The sequence below is a fragment of the Apis florea genome, unplaced genomic scaffold (assembly GCF_048593485.1).
Source record: "Apis florea isolate Af1SG1 unplaced genomic scaffold, ASM4859348v1 contig_3170_pilon, whole genome shotgun sequence".
NCBI lineage: Eukaryota > Metazoa > Arthropoda > Insecta > Hymenoptera > Apidae > Apis > Apis florea.
This window is the reverse complement of record NW_028256714.1, coordinates 355360-377061: the sequence shown is the minus strand read 5'-3', so window position 1 is coordinate 377061 and position 21702 is coordinate 355360. Positions and strand designations below refer to the sequence as shown.

The following is a 21702-nucleotide window of genomic DNA, read 5'->3' as shown; positions in this document are numbered from 1 at the left end:
TGTATGTGGGAAAAAGGAACGTGTCTCACAAAAAGTGTTGTGCTCCGTTGAAAACGTCGAATCAAGCTTACTTTTTCTTGTACTAAACAAATCTATTTATTTCTTTCAGTCAAGTCATTCATTTCGTATCAAATAAATAACCCTTTCGCTTCTTTAAAGCGTTTTCGTGCGTGCTCTTTCCGTGTGTCTGCATATTCGTTAAAAAGAAGAGAAAAAAAAAAAAAAAAAAAAGAAAAAAAAAACCAATTCGAAAACGAATTCTCTCTCTTTTTTTTTTTCCCCCTTTCTTTTTTGCACATTCATCTTTATTTTTAAAGTATTAATCGGATGCGATCTTGTCACGCGATTTTTTTTCTTAGGTTTCATTTTACTTTTACTTATTTATTTATTCTTTTTTATTTTTTTTATTTTTTTTATTTTTTTTTTTTTTTTAGGCAGATTTTATTTTATTTCTCAGGTTCGGCCTCCTCGTGAACGGTTTCGCTGGTTTCGGTAGTAGTTTCGCTTTTAGATCTGAAAGAAATCACCAGATGAGGGTATTTCGTGGCTGCTGGGAAGACAAGTACGAGAAATTAAACAAGCACAAGGCCAAACAGGTTAGTAATAAACAAGGTCTGTTAGAATCGCGAGAGTCAAGTTAGGCTTGTTAGTATATGGGCATCGATAGATTTGAATTCACTCATACCAATCTTCCCGGATGGAATTATATTATAAATGAAATCGTTGGGCTGGGTAACCGATGAGCCAGGTTTCAGCGTTAAATTCGCCATTAAAAAAAATTTTTCTCCACGTGAAAAAATACGTTGGAAGATTTCAATATTACTTGTAGCAATTTCTTTTTTTTTTTTTTTTTTTTACAGTTCAATCTTTCTCACGCGAACTTTAAATTCTGAAACCTGTCATCTGGTTGCGTTAGTTAAAATATGGGGATAGTGGAATGAAAAAAAAGTTGGAAAGTACGAAAAAATCCTTTCCTGTATTGATCGATCTAAATATGTAAATCGGGGAACCTCGTCTACGAGTTGTTCTTATTTAGCTTTTCTACATTTGGAAATAAAAAAAAAAAAAAGAAGTAATATGCGTCGTGAGGGTACTGCGCATATCGATATTTTCCTGCTCTTGTCTTTTTCCTTCTCGTCGCGAATGAATAACATTTTATTGCATGCAAGCCGTTTTCTCTCATGCTGTTTTTTTTTTTTAACGTTCTCTAATCGGATCGTGTAAAGAAGCGAAGTGACGTTCAAATATTTTGCACTTTTCATTCTCTTTCCAATGGCCAATTACGATAAATTGTTTGCAAATCTTTTTTTGTATAATCAGCAACGATACGTTCTTTCATTTCACTTCTTTTTCTCGACCCTTCTCTTCTATTATCCTTCCTCTCTAATTCTAACCAAGTGTTACGTTTCCACTCGTGTGTTTTTATCTTAACTTTACACTTAGAAATACCGCGTCTCGATACATCTTCTACCATGGTACATTGTAAATATAGTTAACTGTATTGAAGTCGAGTCGCAAAGACTTGCACTTTGACTTCAGGGAGAAGTAACTTTTTACCATTGCCCGTTTTCGTTTTTTTTTTTCTTTTTTTTTTGAGGATAAATTAATATCGTTATTTAATTCTTAATATTCGTTCTTATTTTCCTGATTCTCGTTTTTTTTTTTTTTTTTTCTTTTTTTTAGTTCGTTCGTTCGTTTGCTTGCTTCATTTCTCACAACTTGATTCTTAGTTTTAAATAATTTGACTGTTAAACAAATTTGATCGAGCTACAAGGACAGTTTTTCTCTCTTTGTTGTTCAATTGTATACTGGGTGATTTTATATGTTATAAACATTAAATATATATATATATAATATAAAAAAAATTCTTCTTCTATTCTATATAACTTTCTACTTAATTCCTTAATCCTTAGTATATCAGGGTACACTTGATTATACATTTTTTTCATTAAGAGACTCTTGGTGTTTCGTTTTAGTTATTATATTAGTTTATATCATACACTTTGATACAAGAAACGTTCTCTGCAAAACTTGACAAAAATACTTTTAAGTTCTATAAACGTTCTATAAACGTTATTTTATTTAAAATATAAATTCCATTATTATTATTATTCCGACTCACATTCATTCTTTTTAATAATTGTTTTCTGGACTGTCTCTATACTGTCGATAAGTATTACTTCTTTCTGTATTACGAGTTCGGATGAATATACGTATTTACACGAAATTGTTTCGTATTGATATTTATATTGAGAAATACAAATGTATCGATACCAATGTTATTATTACGAATGTATAGAGCCGTGTATATTTGTTTTTCACGAGTCCCTGAGTGGATCCAGTATACTAAGGATTAAAAGGAGAAATTCTTCTTCCTCTTTAAATACTGCTAGGGAGATAAATAATTTAATATTTATAATCTCTTCTACCGAGATTAATTTTAAAATCTCGTGGCTCGATTGTTCAACAGTCGCGTGACAATAGATTTACTAGAATGGCTATCTATTTCTAAATGTACATACATGTTATATATATATATATATATATCTATATATAATAATGTTTAAGTATAATGCATATTGTCGGATAGTAAAGGATTCAATTGCTCGATATCTGCGCTGTTCCAGAAAGGCGAGGGGTATGCATACAGTATCGTAAATATCAAATGCTACTACTGATCGTATTCTCGCTATTGGCTCCTTTTTCCTTCCCTTTCGTACTCGAATAGGCACTTAGCTATGTTTCTGCGATTCCATTTTGTATCGTAACATTTTTATGTCTATTGTATACGATGGAGAGATTTCTATTACTGGATGGAGAACTGAAATTTTTTGCATACGAAAGACTCCCCCTCTTCGTTTCTTTTTCCTCGTCTTTTTCTTTTTTTAATTCTTCTTCTTCTTCGAATTTGATTATCTGATTCTATATATGATATAACATATTCTTTCTCATCGATCGATGAAATATCTTTCTTGAAGACTTCCTACATTTTTGTGACTCGTTTCGTTTCTCTCTCGTTATATTATCTTTTCTTCTAGAGGCGCCTTCATCTTTTTCGCTGCTCTCATATCCCTTCGTACCCAATATTCATATTTCAACGTTCATGCTCGCTCTCTCACGCAATATGAAGTATTCGTGTTAATATTTCCTCCTTTTTTTTTCCCCCTCCTTTCTTCTTCTATTTCTTTTTCTTTCTTTTTTTTTTTTTTTTGGAACTTTAATTAGCACCGTGTCTTTCGTGGATTTTAGTTCTCGAGAATACGTTTCTTTCTCGTTCCTCGCTCCTCTCACGCATACGCTCTCACACTCTCACACGCTCGTTGAGAATTTTTTTTCGATAAGCTTTCCACGATTAACGAAAACAAGGGAATCAGACGAACGTTAGCCTAGCTTTCTTTTCTTCGTGCAACGATGATAATTCGATGAAATTTCTGAATGAACGAACGCGCGAAACACGGTTAATCTTCTTGCCTTATTAATTTCATCAAGAGGCGCCAATGAATTAATACGAGAAAAAGTAAAAAAAAAAAATGGCGAAAGGATACAAATATTCAGAATTATTAACAATTTTACAGTATCACAAATTTGGGACTAATCATTTCAAGGCGAGAGATTAACGACGAAAGACATTGAATTTCATTTTTTCGATTAACTCGCCGGTTTTAACTGTTACAAGCTTCCTCGTGTTTTCTCTCGTTTTATAAAATTCACTTTATTTGTTTAAATTATATTGAAATTCGAGTTAAATTGACATTTTTAATATCGCGTGTCTCGAATATTTCAGTATTTATTGGACAAAAATTACAGAGAAATCTAGGAGGCAATATTACTATTTAAAAACTAACACAGTAAAATTTTTTGTTATTATTTTCAGACGTTTCTTTTATGACAGTGATCCGAAAAGTATATATTTGATCAACACTTAGAAGCTTTAAACAGTTTCAATTACAGAAGAATTTTCGAGCATTATGACTTCAATGATCGCGTTTACCGTGTTTCTAAAAAAAAAAAAAAAGAAAAAAGAAGAAAAAAAAAAGAAAAAAATGTAACAAAAAAAATATTGAAATTTGTCATTCCTCTAGGAACGCTATTAATCATATCTTACGCCCGATCGTAATCGTTTTAAACAAAGGCTGACACACGTGCCGTTCTCCTTGCTTAGAGAAAGCTGTTTTCGCACCATTCTCGTACCCTATCAAGGCTACATTATTACTCGAGCGTGTTTTAAATATCATTAAAGAGAAGAAAGAAAACGCGTCTGGGTTTACACATTTCCCTAACGGTAATATAAACGTACGAATATACTCTAGACGAAAATCAGGTAACAAGATATACAATGGTGCATACACATAGATGAACTATACCGACGACAGAATACTGTATTCAACTTTGAACATGTTTTTTTTTTTTTTTTTTTTTTTTTTTTTTTAACATTGCTTCAAACGGAACATGATGACATCTCTACAGATAATATGTACGACTATATGTTCGATGTATCGTTAACGAACACTTGAACGCATAAACGGTGAATGTGAACGCGTGTTTGAAAATAATTTTTTCGCACAGGGATCGTATTCCAAACATCTTACGGTTACCGACGTAATACAAAAGTACAAAATACGTTTGTTCACGCGTATTTTTCTTTCTGGGAAAGAGGATGAATCGCGAGCAATTTATACACCTTTGTCGTTTGTTTCAGCTTCTTTCCCTTTTTTTTTTTTTTTTTTTCTTTTTTTTCTTTTTTCTAAATCTTAGAACACGATCCTGCAACTCTTCTGCAATCGAAGAATGATCGTGACTACTTATATAGAAGCTCAGTTTAAGAGTACGGTTTTTCTTTTTTCTAAACACTTTTTTCGTACTCATTTCTTTGTTTTCATTTCTTTTTTTTTTTTTTTTTTCATTTTTTAAAAACTTCCTCCCCACTTAGAAGCAATTAGACGTACTCAGTCTTTCCGCGACGCTCAATGTATTTTAAACGGTTCATCATTGAGCAAATCAGTTAGAATTCGTGTTTTAGAAAGATGCGTTTCTTTTAACCCCCTGTTTCTTCTTCTTCTTTTTTTTTTCTTTTTCTCTTTCTTTTTTTTTTTTTTTTTTTTTTTACGTAAAATTATTAAAGTTTAAATATTTTAAGATTCAAGTACTCGATATGAATAAAATGCGAGAGAAACGTTTCAATAAGGGGTTAAAAGTATATAAATAAAATTCACTAACGCAACCATGATACGGCTCGTTATTTCAAATATATTCTGATCGAATCAGTTTTTGATATTAGTCTTGATAATATAATAAAAAGTTATCAATTTTTGACAATCAATATTTTTTGATTAAACCGATAGAATCGTTTACAGTAATTTTTTTTTTTTTTACTTCGAATATATACATAAAAATAAATGATTAATCTTTGAAATTGAAAATGAATCAAGTATCGGATATTATTTCGATATAGCTTACACCGATGTATTAATATATTAATATAAGTGTATCGATATCGAAAACTGATTCATAAGAATATCAGATATTTCTATGTACAAAATTTTTGTTGGCTTTTCATTATTTGGCACCCACTATTATGTCGATAGTTTCATCACATGAAAAATGAAAAACACAATATTCAAAATAGCACATGATAAGCACCGTAGCAAGTTTCGTTAGTCGAAATATCTCTTACGTCGCTGCTAATTATTTCGGTATCACGCGAAATTTATTAATTGTCGATTTTACCAGACGTATACCAGACGTGCGTTTTTATGTAAAAAATTTCCTCGACTACTTCAAGTACAAAATGATTCATATTACAAACGATTACGAACATTTTACGCAATTGCGTGAATTATTTTTACGAAGTACACACAATATCGAAGGCACGAGTTGCCATGTTAAACGAAATATCTCAATGACGCGTTTCTTCAAGAAAAAGAGAAAGTTAAGAATGTTTGTCTTTTTCCTTTTACTTATAATCCCAGGAACAAATTTCGAACGAAATCGATGATGACTCTAAATAAACATTGAACTGCCATGTAAGAATGGATCATGATATTTCACAGGTATCGTTTATGCTAATTTTTAACGTGACTTCACTTTTTGTCATGAATATTTTATAGATGAATGGACTTTACTTTAATGGGTAAGTTATTCATAAAAAAACATTTACATAGTATATTATAATTCTAAAGTTCGTTAATATTTCTCTACGATATATTACGATGTAATTAGATTCTAGCAAGATGATTGGGTACTTATAAATTTTCAACAAATAATTTTGATACTCTGGATAAATTGCTATTAACGAGTCTAATTTATTAGAAGGTTAATAGTTGAAAATTCGCTTCTTTAAATTCTAACTGTTAAAATTGACCGTAATAAAATTAATTAAATAAAAAAAATCTAAATGTATTTAAAAATTGTAAGAAATAAAAAAAAAAGAGGAAATTAATACTTTTGATTGCCTCTATATTAATTGTTATCTTTAAAGTAAATAATTGATTTTACTTATTGGAACATCATGCACCCATTTCGTGTATAATCTATCTATTTTACGTGAATCTACAATTATTACAATATGCGAATAAGAATACATTTACTTGTTTTAGATCTTTACATGTGTTTTTCTTCCTTCCTAATTCATAGGACATAGGATACACATTTAATGATTAGAGTTATCAAACAATTAAAAAGATACTCTTTATTCCTATTTGAGGCAGAAAATTGTCACGAAGTAAAAATCTAACTCAATATATTTCTTATTCCATTTCTAATACCGGAAACACGAATACGAAGAAGATCTATTAAGTGTGAAATGCAGCTTTCAAAACCTAACGAAATGATTTTTCAAAAAATGTATACCTTCTAGTATGTTGTACATACTACTCATTGAGTGAATCACAATATAAAAATACAAATCGAAGGTTTTTTTCCTTTTCTTTCGCTCTCATTTATCATTAATTTTTCTGATCTTTTTCTCTTCTTTCCTTTCACTTCTTTATCGTGCAACAATGTCTTTTATAAAATGCACTTCATTAGAATAAGTTACTTCTCTTTAACGTTTTCTTGTTAATTGGTATGTGCTTCTCATTTTGTTGAGTTAACTGATAATTCTTTACCGATACAACGTCTCACAACGATTGCGATTGCGTTCTTACTTCAAATTATATAACACTAAATGCTTCTCCCTGATTAAATTTTTTTTTCAAAACGGCAATTAATGACACGTGCAACAGAGCTTTTAAATATTTCATGGTGAAAGTAACTATTCTTGAATGTGCGAATCACCTAATATCACTGATATCATCTCGATCGTCCATATACATGTGTGACAGAAAAACAATTGTATCCTAACCACGCATGTACAAATAGCCACATATTGCTATAATACCCCCACCAACAATTGCAGCGCCTATGCCTATTGTAAGAGGTTTAAATAATGACCTCTTGAGCTTCTGCCATTCTTCAGTCTCTTTTTGACGACGTTTCATCTCTCGTACTTGTGCTGCCAAGCGTTCTTTCTTCTCTTTATTACGATGACGTATTTCGTTTTTCCTATTCATATGAAGTAAATATTAAAAAAGGAAAAAAAAAAAATATTCAAATATATAAATACATTTCTTTTTTGAATAACTTACATATCTGGACTGGACGGAGGACTAATTGTTTGTATAGAATTTTCACCGTCACTGACATTATCATTAGGCACTACAACACCATCAGAATTCTGTTCATGTACATTGTTTATGATTACTGTAGAGTTTGTACCAGTTGTATTACTGGCAATGGATGTTTCTGTTTGAATTGATGGCTCTCTAGGCAATGGTTTATCGGGTGGTCCAGTTAATTCGTCTGATATATTAAAATAAAAAAATTATATTTTTAAAATTATATTTAAAAATTATTTTAATCATTCAATTGATCATTCACATACCATTTCTTGATATTGTGCTCGAAGTTAAATCTGCCATCATGCTACGTGTTAAGGATTCACCTCTTGGAGGTGGCAAAGGAGGTGGTTCATCTTCTTCTTCATTCGAAGAATTACTAATATTACTTACCACATCATAATGATTTGACACTATTTCATTATTAATATTCTGTAAATATCACAATAGTTAGTAACAGTTAGGAATTGTAGCGAACCACAGTAGCACAATATTATTAGAATTAATTTATATTATAGAGACAATTATGTGCTATACAAAAACAAATATTTACATGGAACATATAACAAACATAACAGGTTAATTCAGAAAGGAAAAACTAATAACATTGTACCACTGTGAATTGGTATTAGTTACCACGTTATTGGATGGCAATTGTTTTGCTCCTTCAATGATAGCAGCATATGAAAATCTTAATTGATCTGGTGTTTGAATTAAACCCATTCTATATCTTCTCATTTCTATTAATATATCTCTAATATTCACTGAATTCAATCCATTTTCTTCAATCTATAATAAAAAAGCAATCTCTTCTCTGTAATTTTTAAATTTTAAATTTTTCTTTAATATAAATAATATTTACCAAAACAAGACAGGTATCGACTAAACAAAATGTTCCTGATCTTCCAATTCCTGCAGAACAATGTACCACAGGGGGACCAACATTTTGATCTAATGTTCCTGATTGCCTAACATCTGTTAAAAAATTTAAAAAAGCTGTAGGACTTTGTGGAACACCAAAATCTGGCCAAGTGGTATAATGAAAATGTAATATTTCTCTACTTTCTTTTGTTTCCAAATCAGTTAACCTATAAAATAATGAATTATATATATTTTTCCAAATACATTAAATATATAAAAATATTTATAATTTAATTCTTAATTATTTTCATACTTTAATATTCTAGTCGTATAATCCGATGATTCTGTTTTACTGATATATTTTATTTTCATACCAACATCCGGAAATATCATTGTATTAATCACGGATTCGCCAAGAGGCCAATACTGATAACATTTAACATGATTCTTTTCGATTATTTTATTTAACATTAACACAGCTTTAGAATTTTGCTCCCATATCATTAACCAGAAATGGCCAGCAGTATTTTCCAATGGTCCTTGTGTAAGAATATATTGTCTACGGGCATGATCTACCTGTAATGAAAATAATTTTGTTATTACATTTTTTTTTTTTTTTATTAAAATTAAACATCTTGATACAGTATCTACCTGTATGAGATTAGCATTGATGTAATCAGATGGGCCTTTTTTAAGAACAATTCTACTATGATCATATGGTAAAACATCTCTGTAACGATTCAAATTTTTGTTTTGTGGCTTCTTTGATTCATTGCATGTGTATGTAAAATTGCTGCATTCATTACGTATATGCTGTAAAAGTAATATTCTCTTTTATAATTATAGGATATCATACAAAAGGAAAAACATACAATAATTTTCACTTGTCTAGGGGAAAAAATAATATTTAATATTTGTTAAAAAAAATCTTATTTCAACTTATATAATAAATCACAGTATCAATATATATAGCATATATATTTTGAATCAAGATATTATTAAGATATTTGAGCTTGATAATAAAATTGTGCACAATTCGTGCAATATTTAATAATCTTTCTGTGAAAATTACTTTCCAAGAAAATAAACAGATAGGTCAGGGAATTGAGAACAATTCATGCATTGTAAATATCGGCAGAAAAACGAATGTTAGGGGGCACGCAATAAAGAATAAATTTCTCGATTTGTTATTGTATTGAATCATATTGATGTACGATAAATCTAATTTATTCGTAAAACTTAAATTAATCGAGCACATTTCCGGAATGACGAAAATCATGAAGGAAGTTGTATGCGATCAAGAATGGGTCCATAAGATAAATAAATCAAAACTTGATAACACACATGTGATATTTATAGTGCTACACAGGTTTCTCATTCACTAGGACGAAAGACCGTTAAAAATTTACAAGCGTACGGTGAGATTTCGCGACAGATGATAACGTGTTGATGCCTATAATTTTCAATTGGCAAATAAACATCGTTAAACAAGATTGAACAAGATTTCATAACTTGTGCATCATCGGTAGTTAATGGCCGTGTCAGTGGAAAACAATTTTACGATGCAATTTAGATTGCTGGCTATTGAAAAGATTGACATTCATGGATAGAACTGGCGTTTCTCGCGGAAACCGGAAGAAAAGACGTAAAAACGGAAGAAGAAAGAGAGGAAGTGGCGATCTTTACCTGATAGAGAATCGCCCAGGCTCCTTTCGAATTGATCTCAAGATATTCAGTTTCTACATTACTAATCCCTTGCTCGCACGTCTCTTGGCTGGTCATTCTGTCGGCTCGTTCGCGACTCGGTCTCTCCGGCGCTCGAAAACGGCAAAACGAGACGAAGCACGCGAAGAGGCTGGGCCCCGGCCGCGCACGATCTTGCTCTCTCTGTCTCCGAGAAAAAGGCGTCTCAGGCACGAAGCGGTGCCATGCGTGACGCGGATTCTTGCGAAGGGCAGCCCCCGCCGCACGGGAGACGAAAACGTGTCAGCACAACTCTTCAGATGTAGGTACACCTTCGCTCTCTATCGTACACACCGCACCACTCGCGAACTCAACCACCACCGATCGCCTTCACCTCCACTGCTACCAGCGCGAAATAAGAGCTATCGTGCTGACATCTCTGGAAAATCGGATTTTCTATCTCTCTCTTTTTCTATCTTTTTCTTTGTTACTACTAAATGAAATCGGGGCAATGATCGTCGCCATATTGTAGTAATCTACGCATGCGTTCTAATGAGCGCCAAATAGAATTTTGTTTTCTGAAATAAATTTTTACAAAATATTTGCAAAAATATTTTATGAAAATATTTACGTATAAAATAGATTTAATTCTTATATAATGAACTGTATACTCTTACAATTCATTATTTTATTACAAATTTATTAATTTGTATTAAATTTAATAAGATTAAATATTTTTGAAATTTTGCAAGTAAGCTTTGTTTTTTACTAATATTTGTATTCAAAATATAAAAAAACAAAAGGCTATGTTTAAAATACGTGTTATTTTATTTTTAGTATCGATGTTTACAGAATTGTGCTTTAAATTTATTAAATATTGATTATAAATGATAACACAATTATTAATTCACAATTATATTTCACAATTATAAATTAAAAAGAGAAAATCTTATTTTATGATTTTTTTTCTATTCAATATGTATGACAAAAAATACAAATATTATTACAAAGAAAAATTATTATTAAATTATTATAAAGTATAAAAATAAAAAGGATTATATAATTTAAATAAATATTCTAACATTGATATTTACAACTAAAAAAAAGTAAAATTTATACTTTTATGAGTGATCTTATTTTGCAATTATGGATAAAATTATTTTTCCTTTGCAATTTTTGACATTATATTGTCATTTTTTTCAGTTTCTGTACTTTTTCTCTTAGCTGACTCTGCAGACCCTTTCTTCAACCAAGAAGCCATAAAACTACTAGAGTTGCTTTTTTTCTCTTCACTGTACATAATAGAATTAGTAAATCAATAGTCTAGCATGTCACTTCACAGGATTAAAAGATCATAATTCGAACAGAGAAAAATTAATTGTACTGTTTTATATACATTTATATACATACATGGATTTTTTTTCTTTTCTGCAATCTTCATTTTTATATAATACATTGTTTACAAGAGTTGAGACTGTATGCCAATTTAAATCACCATCTGATAATGTTAATTTATTTAATTTATCAACAACTTCATCTATTGTCAGTTTTTCATTCAACCAAATCTGTAACCAAAAAAATAAATAAATAAATAAATTGATTTTTTAATTAATATCTTTTTTTGATTAATATTAATTTATCTTGAAATACATTGAAATATATAAATAAAATAAAAAAAATTTTTTTCATAACATCTTCATTTTCTTACCTGTGAATCTTGTTCTTTGTTTAAAAAAATAGGTACACGATTATGTAACCAAGACAGAATACTATTTGATTCAGTTGTAATTATTGTACAACTATATATTATTTTCCCCTAAAATATAATTTATTTCTATAGTTGTATATTTATATTTTACACGTAAACCTAATATGTTGAATTTACTTCTTCAGTTTTGAACGTATTAAAAATTCCTGCCATCTTTAAAAGTTTAAATCCTTTCCAACCAGTTTCTTCAGACCATTCATCTTTCCATGTCGAAGAATCATCTGCTCTTACTCCTTTCTCCTGAGTAGCATAAATATAATACGGTTGCTTAGAATCTTTTTTTGTTTTTCCAGCTTTCCACTCGTAATAACCTTCACAAAGCACAATGCATCTTTGACCTTTGCGAAGTGGTGTTCCGTATAATTTGGAATTTTTAATATTTTCTAGACGCGCGTTATGCGTTGACAAATTATGTTTTCTGTAATCGCCCTAAAAATTAAGAAAATTTTTTTTCGCTAAGTTATCAATTATTATTATCAAATAAAAAAATATAATAAATATGTTTACATTTGAATAAATACTCTTTGTGTCAATTTGTCGAAATTAAACTGATAATCACGTGAGCGTATCCCCACTCGTGAATATCATATAATCATATAATCTAATCTTGTTTGTAAATACTGACCTCGTGCCAAGGGGGAATCATACTCCACATCATAGCACAAAGAACTTGTTCGTTCTCTTTACCAAAGTGCAAGCCGGAAATAATGCAAGGAAGAGCATCTTTAGGTCCGATATTAGTAGATGGAACATATTCGATGTCAGTTTTGGTCCATGATGTTGTGCGTCGTTTGCCAGTTGCATCTTTATAATCACAAGCACGACATAAAGTATCTGGATTTAAAGAACTGCGAAAGTATTGGTAAATTTTCTACATTATTAGAAGATCGTAATATTTTTGTGTTGTATGAATTAGTGAAATTATACGATAAAATTATTTACCAAGCTGCTCGACCACACATGTTTCTCGCGCCAATCTATCCATTTGAACGTACTAATGCCACCTACGCTGGATTATTATCCGGCGGGAATTTGTAAGTATTTAAAAATATTTATATAAATATGAAAAAAGAAAGTGTACATATATGTATAGCAAAATTTTATTCTATTTTTAGGAAAATGTATGACATTCTTCAATAGAGAAAAATATTTTTGTGAAAGATTTTATAAAGGATTTTATAAACAAGAAAAATATTGTAGAACAAAGAAAGAGATAAGATAAAAATTGTGAAATTAGCGCCATCTCTATAATGCCGCAAATGAAACTCAACATAGACAAAAAAAGCAATAAAAAAAAGTATAGAAATAGTATAGAAATTAAAATTAAGAAAGAATTAAGAACCAATGTCATCTCTTTACAATAAAAAAGATATTTTATTTCAAAAGCAAAATAGGATAAGAACTATTAGCGCCATCTCTTGAAGACCGAAAACACTTCCTTAAAAATAGAATAAAGTAAGGTAAGAATTGAAAACTCGTGCCATCTCTTAAGCGCTTTTTAAAAAGATTTTTTGAATATTCTGGACAAGAGATGGCACACTATAGTCAATTTTTATTCTATTTCTATTCTTTTGCCATTTTTTATCGTTTCTTTGTGAGTTTCATTTGCGACACTCTGAAGATGGCGTTGATTTCAATATTTTTATTCTATCTCCTCATCTACTATTCTTATTATAATGTTATGCTTTTGAATATCATCTTTTCTATCCTATTCTATATATAATATATTCATAAGGAGATTTTAAAAAAAGGAAAAGGAGGATAGTTTCTTTGCAATAATCGTTCCACGAAAATAGTATATATTTTATTTAACGTTATTTTTAAAAATTCTAAGATTCATAATTTTCTTTTACGATTGATTCGATTGAGATAAGAAAATAGAAGATAATATATTAATCGATAAGGCTCATAGATATGAAATTTGTCTTTATTCACTGTACATTTTCTTACGTACAAAAAGTGCAATGCCTTTAAAAATTGGTCACAATAATTGACTTAATTGCGCACAGAATATCCATTCGTGTACACAAGCGTTTCACGATTATACATATGAAAATAAAATAATTTCTTTACAATTTACAATGTTATATACAACTTGTGTTTCGTAGTTGTTCTAAACTTAATACTTTGTTGCATTGTAGAATTGTCAAAAAATAGTGGAAATCTTTTTTTTTTCTTATTTACGTTCATCGATATTTTTGCACGCGTAAATAACAACGAACGTCGATTTCAACGTCTTTTCTAAATATCTTGTTAAAGAACAACAATATATAAATTACAAAATATCCAATTACAGGTATGACAATTCATTTCTTAGCACCGTTTCATATCTATTAATTAACATTAATTACACAATATAAGCAAACTCTCTTTTCTCTTTACAATTTCACGCATCAAGTGAATTTTTATACATTACATCTTTCTAGAATCGGCTAGATTTATATTACATTAATCTTCGTATAGTTACAAAATTAGTGGCAAGAAACATCACATCACAAAAATAGAAATCGTGCGTTTCTGTCAGGAACGTTGATGCAATAAAATCTTAATATATCATTGGGATGTTGATTACCATCACGCTCTTTCCATTCTCTCAACTCTTCTACGTTAAATTATCTCACGTGTATTTCCTGTTGTATTTTCTGTCGTTTCGTAACGACGCATTTGATTTTAATCGATCGAAAACAAATCTTTACGAGTTTGATCACGATTTTTGCGCCGCTCTGTATTCGTATGGGACATCGCATAAATTATATCGATAACTTTCACATCTATGAATGAGAGGCTCGATAGGAAAGTGATGCGAGATTCTTCTTCCAAGATAAACACGACAAACAAGTTTCATTTATGCAATTTTTTAATATTATCTCTCTATCTCCTGTTTTAATACTTTTTCAATTTATCCATATTTTTAAAATCAGATTCTTTCAAATCAGAGACATTTGTTTTACTTACAACTTTCTTCCCGAGTCTCTCAAGCATCAGTACAAAGCGTCAAAATGTTAAAAGGTACGAATTTGTCCAAGTTTGCACAAATTCTTGATCGGCCAATTCCATTAATCTGTCTCGCGACTAAAGAAAGAAGAGTGAAATCCATCGTCTCGAAATTCCTCGCGGTATCCACATCGGATAAATTTTCAAACGAAACGACACGCGATACGACGACGAAACCATTCGATGAACAATTTAACCGGGCAGAAGGGTTTCATTCCACTTAACATTTTTCCATTGTGGGAACTCTGCTCGGGCAGCGAGGAACGCTGCCGCGATTTCACCACGTAATGCGAAAAATGCATAGGAATTAGCCGGTATGCGCGCACGCGGGGACAAGGACATTTTTCGGTGGCGACGACAAAGGTATTCGGGCATAGACACGTACGACTCCCGTCCATAAGTCACCGGACACCATACGAATGAACGTCAGGATTGCAACGTTCACGCTTATTTGTGTGGAAATCTTATAATTTTAATACGATATAAATACGAAAATACGCAATTAAATACGATTTACAATTAAGATAGAAACAAATTTACAAATTTAAACCATTAATCCTGTGGGAAAAGTGAAGGGACGGCTGTTATATATATAGATGGAGAAATTTATCGCGCTTTAAAGTCAACAAATATCCGATGACTTTTAACCAGGAGCGTTCGATCGCATAAAATCGACGAAAGGAAGAGGCGAGAGTGTGCGGGTAGCCAACACGTATCTCAATATCTCACCGCTCGATCTTTCTCGGCTCGGTTGCCTCGCTATATTTACATGTATAATTTACATATCCCGTAGCAGGGCTCGAAGATGGTGCGCGCTCCGCCACCTTTTTCTCGTCGCTCCACCGGCCAAGTTCGATCCAGAAATTTCGGCCCAATTTTTTTCTCTTTTTATCATCACGAAATGATAAATTGTTTCCTCGAACAGTTTCGATTTCGCCGAGTGGAAACTTTGCATTTTCTTATCATTCTTTTCTCTTTCTCTTGCGTTTCATTGACGTTTAAAAGTTACTATTTTGAAGAATGCTACGTGCAAACACACTTTAGACGCTTTCGACTAAAGTAAAAAGAAAAAACGTACTCATCCAGGCAATTTCAAACAATTAAAACGAAAGTGGTACAACAGTGGAGGCGTGTAACGAGAATATAAATTTCCTGGCGAATGCGAAAACGCGAAATGCGGAAGATCCTTTTGCCGGGGAAGAAAGCGGCGCCTTAATTAAGCGTGGGCACCAAACGAATTCCATAATATCCGTTTCTCGTTCGCGTAACACGGCCGAACGATAAGAAACCGGCGATCGGACAGCGCGCCTCGTTCGTGGGATTTTTTTCCCTGGCGGAATAATGCGCGCCAGCCACCCTGCCCCTCTCGCCCCCCCTCCCATATCGCCATTGTGACCGCGGGGGCGCAATTAATTATTGCAAGTTGCATCGTTGCATCTGTTGTTGCGCGGATCCGCGTTCCCCTGCTGCGCGCGCGTGTGTGCGTTAAAGAGGAGAGCCGCCAACGATTTTTCGGCCGTTCAACGAAGCGTTGCCATTCTTTGTCGCGCCCAACTGGCCCCGCTAATTTACGGGCACGCGTAATTTATCGGGTCGATTTATCCGGGATTAAACCAGAGTTTAAGTCGAACCACAAAATTTCATTACTCGATTCGATATCTATTTACGATACGTGTTTTAAATAAGGAGAGTTGTAGGGAGAGTAGTTGGTAATATTTGAAAATTTAATAACGGTTACGACTTTTTCTAGAATTCTTTCGAATTTTTTGAGAGTCCACAGTGGATCAAAGTTATTCAAGTTCGAAGTTACGACTAAATCTTGTAATAACAGTTACAATTGTTTAGAATTTTTTGAGAGTCCATAGTGGATCAAAGTTATTCGGGGAAAGTTCGAAAATTTGTAATAACAGTTATAATTCTTTAGAATTTTTTGAGAGTCCATAGTGGATCAAAGTTATTCAAGTTCGAAGTTACACTGGATCTTTTTCTACAATTCTTTCGAATTTTTTGAGAGTCTATAGAATGGATCAAATTTTTCCTCCTCCTCTTTCTAGCTTATTATTATCGACGAATTATGAATTTGAGTTATCGTTTAAAGTTTCGTGGCGAATCGAAATCGGAGATTTTATTACGTGGGACTTAAAGAAGGTAGAAAGGTGTACGCGGCAAGGATTGCGACAAGGTGGGTGAGATACAAACGAAAGACGTAAAACGCAGGGAACGTCTCTCCACCTTCGTTCGTGTTCTGTCCGAGAAACAATCGAGGCTGTCCGAGGGGAAGGTAATTAAGAGGACACGACGGCGTCGATTAAACGAGTCCTGCCGAATCGGGTGAAACGAATTAATTCCACCGTCGGACGAGGATCGAAGATAAACGAGGATCGAACCTGACGCAAGGATACCTTGTATTTAAACGATTCGGTGACCGTTATTTATCTCGTTAAATATTCACACGTATATCCACACCCTATACGAAATACATTTTTAAAAATCTCCAACTTCATTATTCGTATAAAAATTTCCTTCCTTCTTCTTTTTATCAGAAACGTTCCAATCGATTTCCTACTCTCTCTCTCTCTCTCTCTCCTTGTTTTCTTCTTCATTTCGTCGCGTCCGCCAACCAATTTCAAAGACATCGAAAGTGTTTTTCTTATGGCACCCTTTCCACGTTCCCCACCAAACCTAACCTCTCGCGATCTAATATCTCCTATAATAGCTCTTGTAATGTCCCGAGTCGTTGGGATTGTCGTGTTGGGAAGCAACGCGTTCAGTCTTTTTCTTCTCCTTCTTTTTCTCGACTTCTCGAAGGAAAAGAAAGATAAACGCCTCTAATTATTCTCTCGCGGTGAGGAGAGAAATTTGATTCTAAATATAGTCGGAGGGTACCGAGGTCTCGTTTATCGCCGCCAACCGATACTGAGGCGTTTCCAGGCCCCCTTGCTGCTGGCTCAGGTGGAGATTCGTGCCGGTTCCGGAGGGGGCGGCCGCCGGTGGCATCTGTTGATTCGCCGAATTCGAGCTCAGGTCGCTGTAGTAGGCGCTGCTCGGCGCGCTGCTCAACGTCGGCCCATCCGGTTCCGCGTCGCTTCCTGTGTACGCGGTGTTTTGGTACGAGGGGTGGTCCCCGTTCCTGCTGCCCACCCGTACATCCTGAGGATGATGATGATGGTGATTGTGATGGTGGTGGTGATGGTGGTGGTGGTGGTGGTGCTGCATCTGACCAGGCGGGACCGGCGTCGACGGCCCGTTCTCGTACATCTCGTAATCCGGTTCTTGTAACCTTTGTTGCAACAGGAAAAAAGATGGATATACTTTACTGAGGATGCTACGCTCCATTTCGAGAAACTGGACCGATTACACGAGTATTTTCGTCCTCGACGGTAACGATCGGTAATGTTCAAGCGGCGTTTTCAAGGAACGACGAAAGAAGAAAGAAGAAATCAAGCTTGTGTACGGTTTCCAACGAATACGTAATTAATTTATTCCCGATAAAACGCTTCGCCTTTTAAAGGTATTATTTATATTTAACGTTTATAATTAAATGCACGGTAAATTCTAGAGGTTTCCCTTCGTCCACGTTCCACGATCGATGAACGCTTGTATTCTTCGAGAGCCGCGTGAAATTGGCGAGATTGGAGGAAAACAGGTTTGCGCGGGTAGAGTAACTAGTTAATAATTTGGAAGAAGAATGGAAGGGGACGTATCGAAATTATTAATATAAAGCGCGTACGAATAGAAAAGGAAGAAGATGGCGTAAAGGTGAAATTAATTATTACCTTTTACTGTGACGCGTACGAAGCGTGTCCCTCTGCAGAGATCCGTCCCCGTTGCTACCGCCGTAATGACGATGTAACCTCGCGGCGTCGAGCTCGTGGTACTCGTCGTCCTGGCCGCCGGAAGTCGTACCGTACGTCGAGCTTCCTCTCATTTGCAGCTGAAGATCGCTCGCGTAGCTCGCGGCCTGAGAGTCCAGTTCTGCGTATAGGGCCTCGTCGGTTTGCATGTGGGTGTAGTGGTTCTCCACGGGGAGATTCATCGCTCGTCTGTGTTGCGGAAGCGACAGAGGCGTCGTCACGACTCCCGGTGTACCGCCGCCGCGTCGCGAGCCTAACCACGACCATACATTGTGCCCTTGAATCACATCACACCACATCCATAAAAGTCGCGCGACTCCTCATTTCCTTCGTGCCAATTATCCACCATCGCGTTTTTAAACTTTAAAACTAGTAGGGAAAGAAGTTCGTCTCTCCTCGCCTGTTTTCACGCGCACTCATTCAAAATCAATGATCCGTATTCTAACCTCGCTGCATTAACGTGCAATTCAGAATATTCTATTTTATTCTAATCTAATTACGATTTGTAATTACGATAGTTTAATTTATAAGCGTAATTTCGTATTCGATATGTTGATATTATATCGAAATAATTGATAGTTTTGAAAATATTTCAACTTTCAGTCTTGGACGATTATAACATTCGAATTGTAGCTCTTCTATCTCACTATGCGTGGTGTCAGGTTTGTCGAGAAAGTGAAGATAGGTGGTCCTAGCGAAGACTTCTTTCCAATAGTGAGCAGTAGGTAATCCAGTCGATAACTATCGATCTCTATTTTACCTTGTAACGGATGTATTTAAGGAGATACGTACCAGGACTGGGAGCGACATCGTGATAAGGTGGTAGCTTGTCGAGTTCGAGAGGCGGCCGATCGGGTATAACCGCCACTCCACCTCCAGCTCCTCCTCCGTTACCCGGGCCACCGGCTTCTTGAGCGTTCGTATCGTCCACGCCGACGTTGCAACAATTCGCTGCAAATAATGAAATATATATATATATATATTATCCCACGCGAGACTTGGAAAATCCGTTGAACGAGAATTGTGCGCTCGAGTTTCATTCGTGGAGTGGGGTCGAATCGAAAACGAAGCTCGTCAAGTGAGCCAGGTGAGCTTGGACAGAATCCTGTTACGTTACTCGCGTATATATAGGCTCACGTGCATAGATATATATTACCTCCTGTATACAAGGACCCGAATCACCGCATTATGACACGAGACTTAGAAAGAGAAAGAGAGAGAAGGAGGGGGAAAGGAAAAAAGCGGCTGTTTTCTGTATGGCCTCATTGTGCGCACGTCATCGTGCTGTCATGGCGCTTATAGAAGCGAGGTTTGGGATGGATTGAGAAGCATGGCGGGAGAAAGAGAGACGAAGAGGAATGGGTGGGAAGAGGAGGGAAAGAGAAAGAAAGGAATTCGGAATTGATAGATCAGAGGTACCGGCTCATGCTCGTGTGTAAACGGGCATGGGAGAAAAACGAGATTATGGGAAATATCCTGTCCTGTAGTTCGCGATGAATCGTTGTCCGGAGGTTTTCGTCGTCTCGAACGGAACACGTCGTGGAACGTCCTGTCACTTGGAGCCAGAGGAGATAGAGAAGAAGACTGGTTCTTCGTGCCCTTACACCAACGGCGTGCACGCGTGTAACGAGTATAATCTTCCTCTCCCGTGCCTCGTCTAGACGTTATTTTCTTCCGAGAAGGTACAGCTACAGCGAGGATAATCGCTCACGGAATGAAGAGCAGAGTGACGTACAGAGCCGCGTACGGGCGGAACTTTAACTTTTCCTTTTTCTTCCAACTTACCGTCCGTGGATATTTATAACGAGCCGTTACACCGTAATTTACATAATTAGCATCTGTTCACGAGATTACTCGAGGTAATGGAAGACGCGAATTTTCTCGCGCACTTTCTGTTCGATCGAGAATTATAACGTTATCATCGATCGAAAAAGGAGCGAGAAAAGAATAAAGAAGAAGAAGAAGAAGAAGAAGAAGAAAAAGAAAGATTTGTCTTGGATCAAAAATTATTCGTCGCTCGTTCGCAAGCGAAGGAAGGATTTCAATTGCCGATCGCTCTTCCCCCTAATCAACCTTCCATTCATTACGAGCCACTCTTACGAGATACTCCATCATGCGAAAGAGGAGGATAAGCGCGACTTCATTTGCGCCCGAATGAAGCTAGAATGGAATTCCGAACGCAATCGATTACGGGACGAGTCGTCGGTTGGTAATCGCGTTATTTATCGTGGAACACGACTTCGTTCGGCTGCAATTTAACATTGAGCGGCAAGCGTTAAGCCGTTTATATCGATATATCGTAAATAAGATGGTGTCGATTTATCGGTTCTCGCGTAACATGGTGTGCATAGATCGGTGCCCTTCCCGATTCATAATTCAAAGATTCAAAGACGTCGCAAAGATTTCTCCTTCATCTTTATCCACGAAACCTAGCGCCAAACTATCCGTATATCCGCGCTCGATTCCATCGGTTACGCATCCACTTGGTTGGCGTTGGTGAGGTAACCGGATCCAGGTCTCTCTCTTCCAGGCTGTCGCTTCCAACCTCGATCTTCTTCCGGACGCGTTAACCCGCGTGATTTATCGGATTGGACGGTTGGAATATTAATTGGTCGACACTTGATGCATTAACCGGGGAGGGGCGTGTCGTCAAAGCGGGGAAAGGGGAGGAGGAGAGCTTGTAGTATGTAGCGTTTTCTCGCGTGCGTGCTCGTTATATCACCGTGGCCGTGAGATACACCGTGAGATACGATTTCCGTTTGATGTTCTTTCCCTTCACGCGTCAAACAAAATTTTCATCGATGCGAGATTTTTCTTTGAGCACGCGACCCCTCTAATCGGTTTATTTATTTTTTTTCTTTTTTCTCGATTTGAAAAGACGGATACG

At 34.8% G+C, this 21702-nt stretch overlaps 3 protein-coding genes and 1 long non-coding RNA gene across 12 annotated transcripts in view; 1 reads left to right on the top strand and 3 right to left on the bottom strand.

The window, feature by feature from the left end:
• Positions 1-71: 71 nt before the first annotated feature.
• Positions 72-11004, bottom strand: LOC100863805 (Protein tyrosine phosphatase 61F). 4 transcript variants are annotated; one of them, XM_012485370.3, is made up of 9 exons: positions 10203-11004; positions 9168-9329; positions 8830-9092; positions 8518-8743; positions 8292-8444; positions 7922-8087; positions 7626-7839; positions 7432-7542; positions 72-513 (listed from the first exon to the last, which is right to left on the bottom strand). In XM_012485370.3, the coding sequence occupies exons 1-9, from the start codon at positions 10296-10298 to the stop codon at positions 447-449; spliced, it is 1458 nt and encodes a 485-aa protein (XP_012340824.1). In that variant the 5' UTR covers positions 10299-11004; the 3' UTR covers positions 72-446. The 4 variants fall into 4 exon arrangements, with proteins under 4 accessions (XP_012340824.1, XP_086766008.1, XP_012340821.1 ...); XM_086909882.1 differs by having other exon boundaries at positions 8295-8444; XM_012485367.3 differs by lacking the exon at positions 72-513 and having other exon boundaries at positions 6440-7542.
• On the bottom strand, positions 11005-13007 carry LOC105735211 (abasic site processing protein HMCES). Of its 2 annotated transcripts, none has more exons than XM_086909898.1 (6): positions 12910-13007; positions 12593-12771; positions 12085-12396; positions 11908-12015; positions 11610-11764; positions 11005-11491 (listed from the first exon to the last, which is right to left on the bottom strand). In XM_086909898.1, exons 1-6 carry the CDS (start codon positions 12950-12952, stop codon positions 11356-11358), a joined length of 933 nt encoding a protein of 310 aa, XP_086766024.1. In that variant the 5' UTR covers positions 12953-13007; the 3' UTR covers positions 11005-11355. The 2 variants fall into 2 exon arrangements, with proteins under 2 accessions (XP_086766024.1, XP_012340840.2); XM_012485386.3 differs by having other exon boundaries at positions 12593-12815; positions 12910-12990.
• Positions 12872-13358, top strand: LOC147657326 (uncharacterized). Its single transcript, XR_015292519.1, has 2 exons — positions 12872-13001; positions 13083-13358. It is a non-coding gene; the product is annotated as an uncharacterized LOC147657326 (long non-coding RNA).
• Positions 13359-17783: 4425 nt separating this feature from the next.
• LOC100868453 (uncharacterized) overlaps positions 17784-21702 on the bottom strand; it is a 56057-nt gene continuing 52138 nt past the window's right edge. For 4 of the 5 annotated variants that reach the window (XM_086909887.1, XM_012485372.3, XM_086909889.1 and 1 more), the window contains exons 5-7: positions 19608-19766; positions 18738-19092; positions 17784-18241 (exon numbers count right to left, since the gene is read on the bottom strand). In XM_086909887.1, the coding sequence (XP_086766013.1) occupies positions 17827-18241; positions 18738-19092; positions 19608-19766 (929 nt within the window). In that variant the 3' untranslated portion in view covers positions 17784-17826. The remainder of the gene's footprint in view (positions 18242-18737; positions 19093-19607; positions 19767-21702) is intronic. The other variant, XM_086909890.1, reaches the window with a different exon arrangement.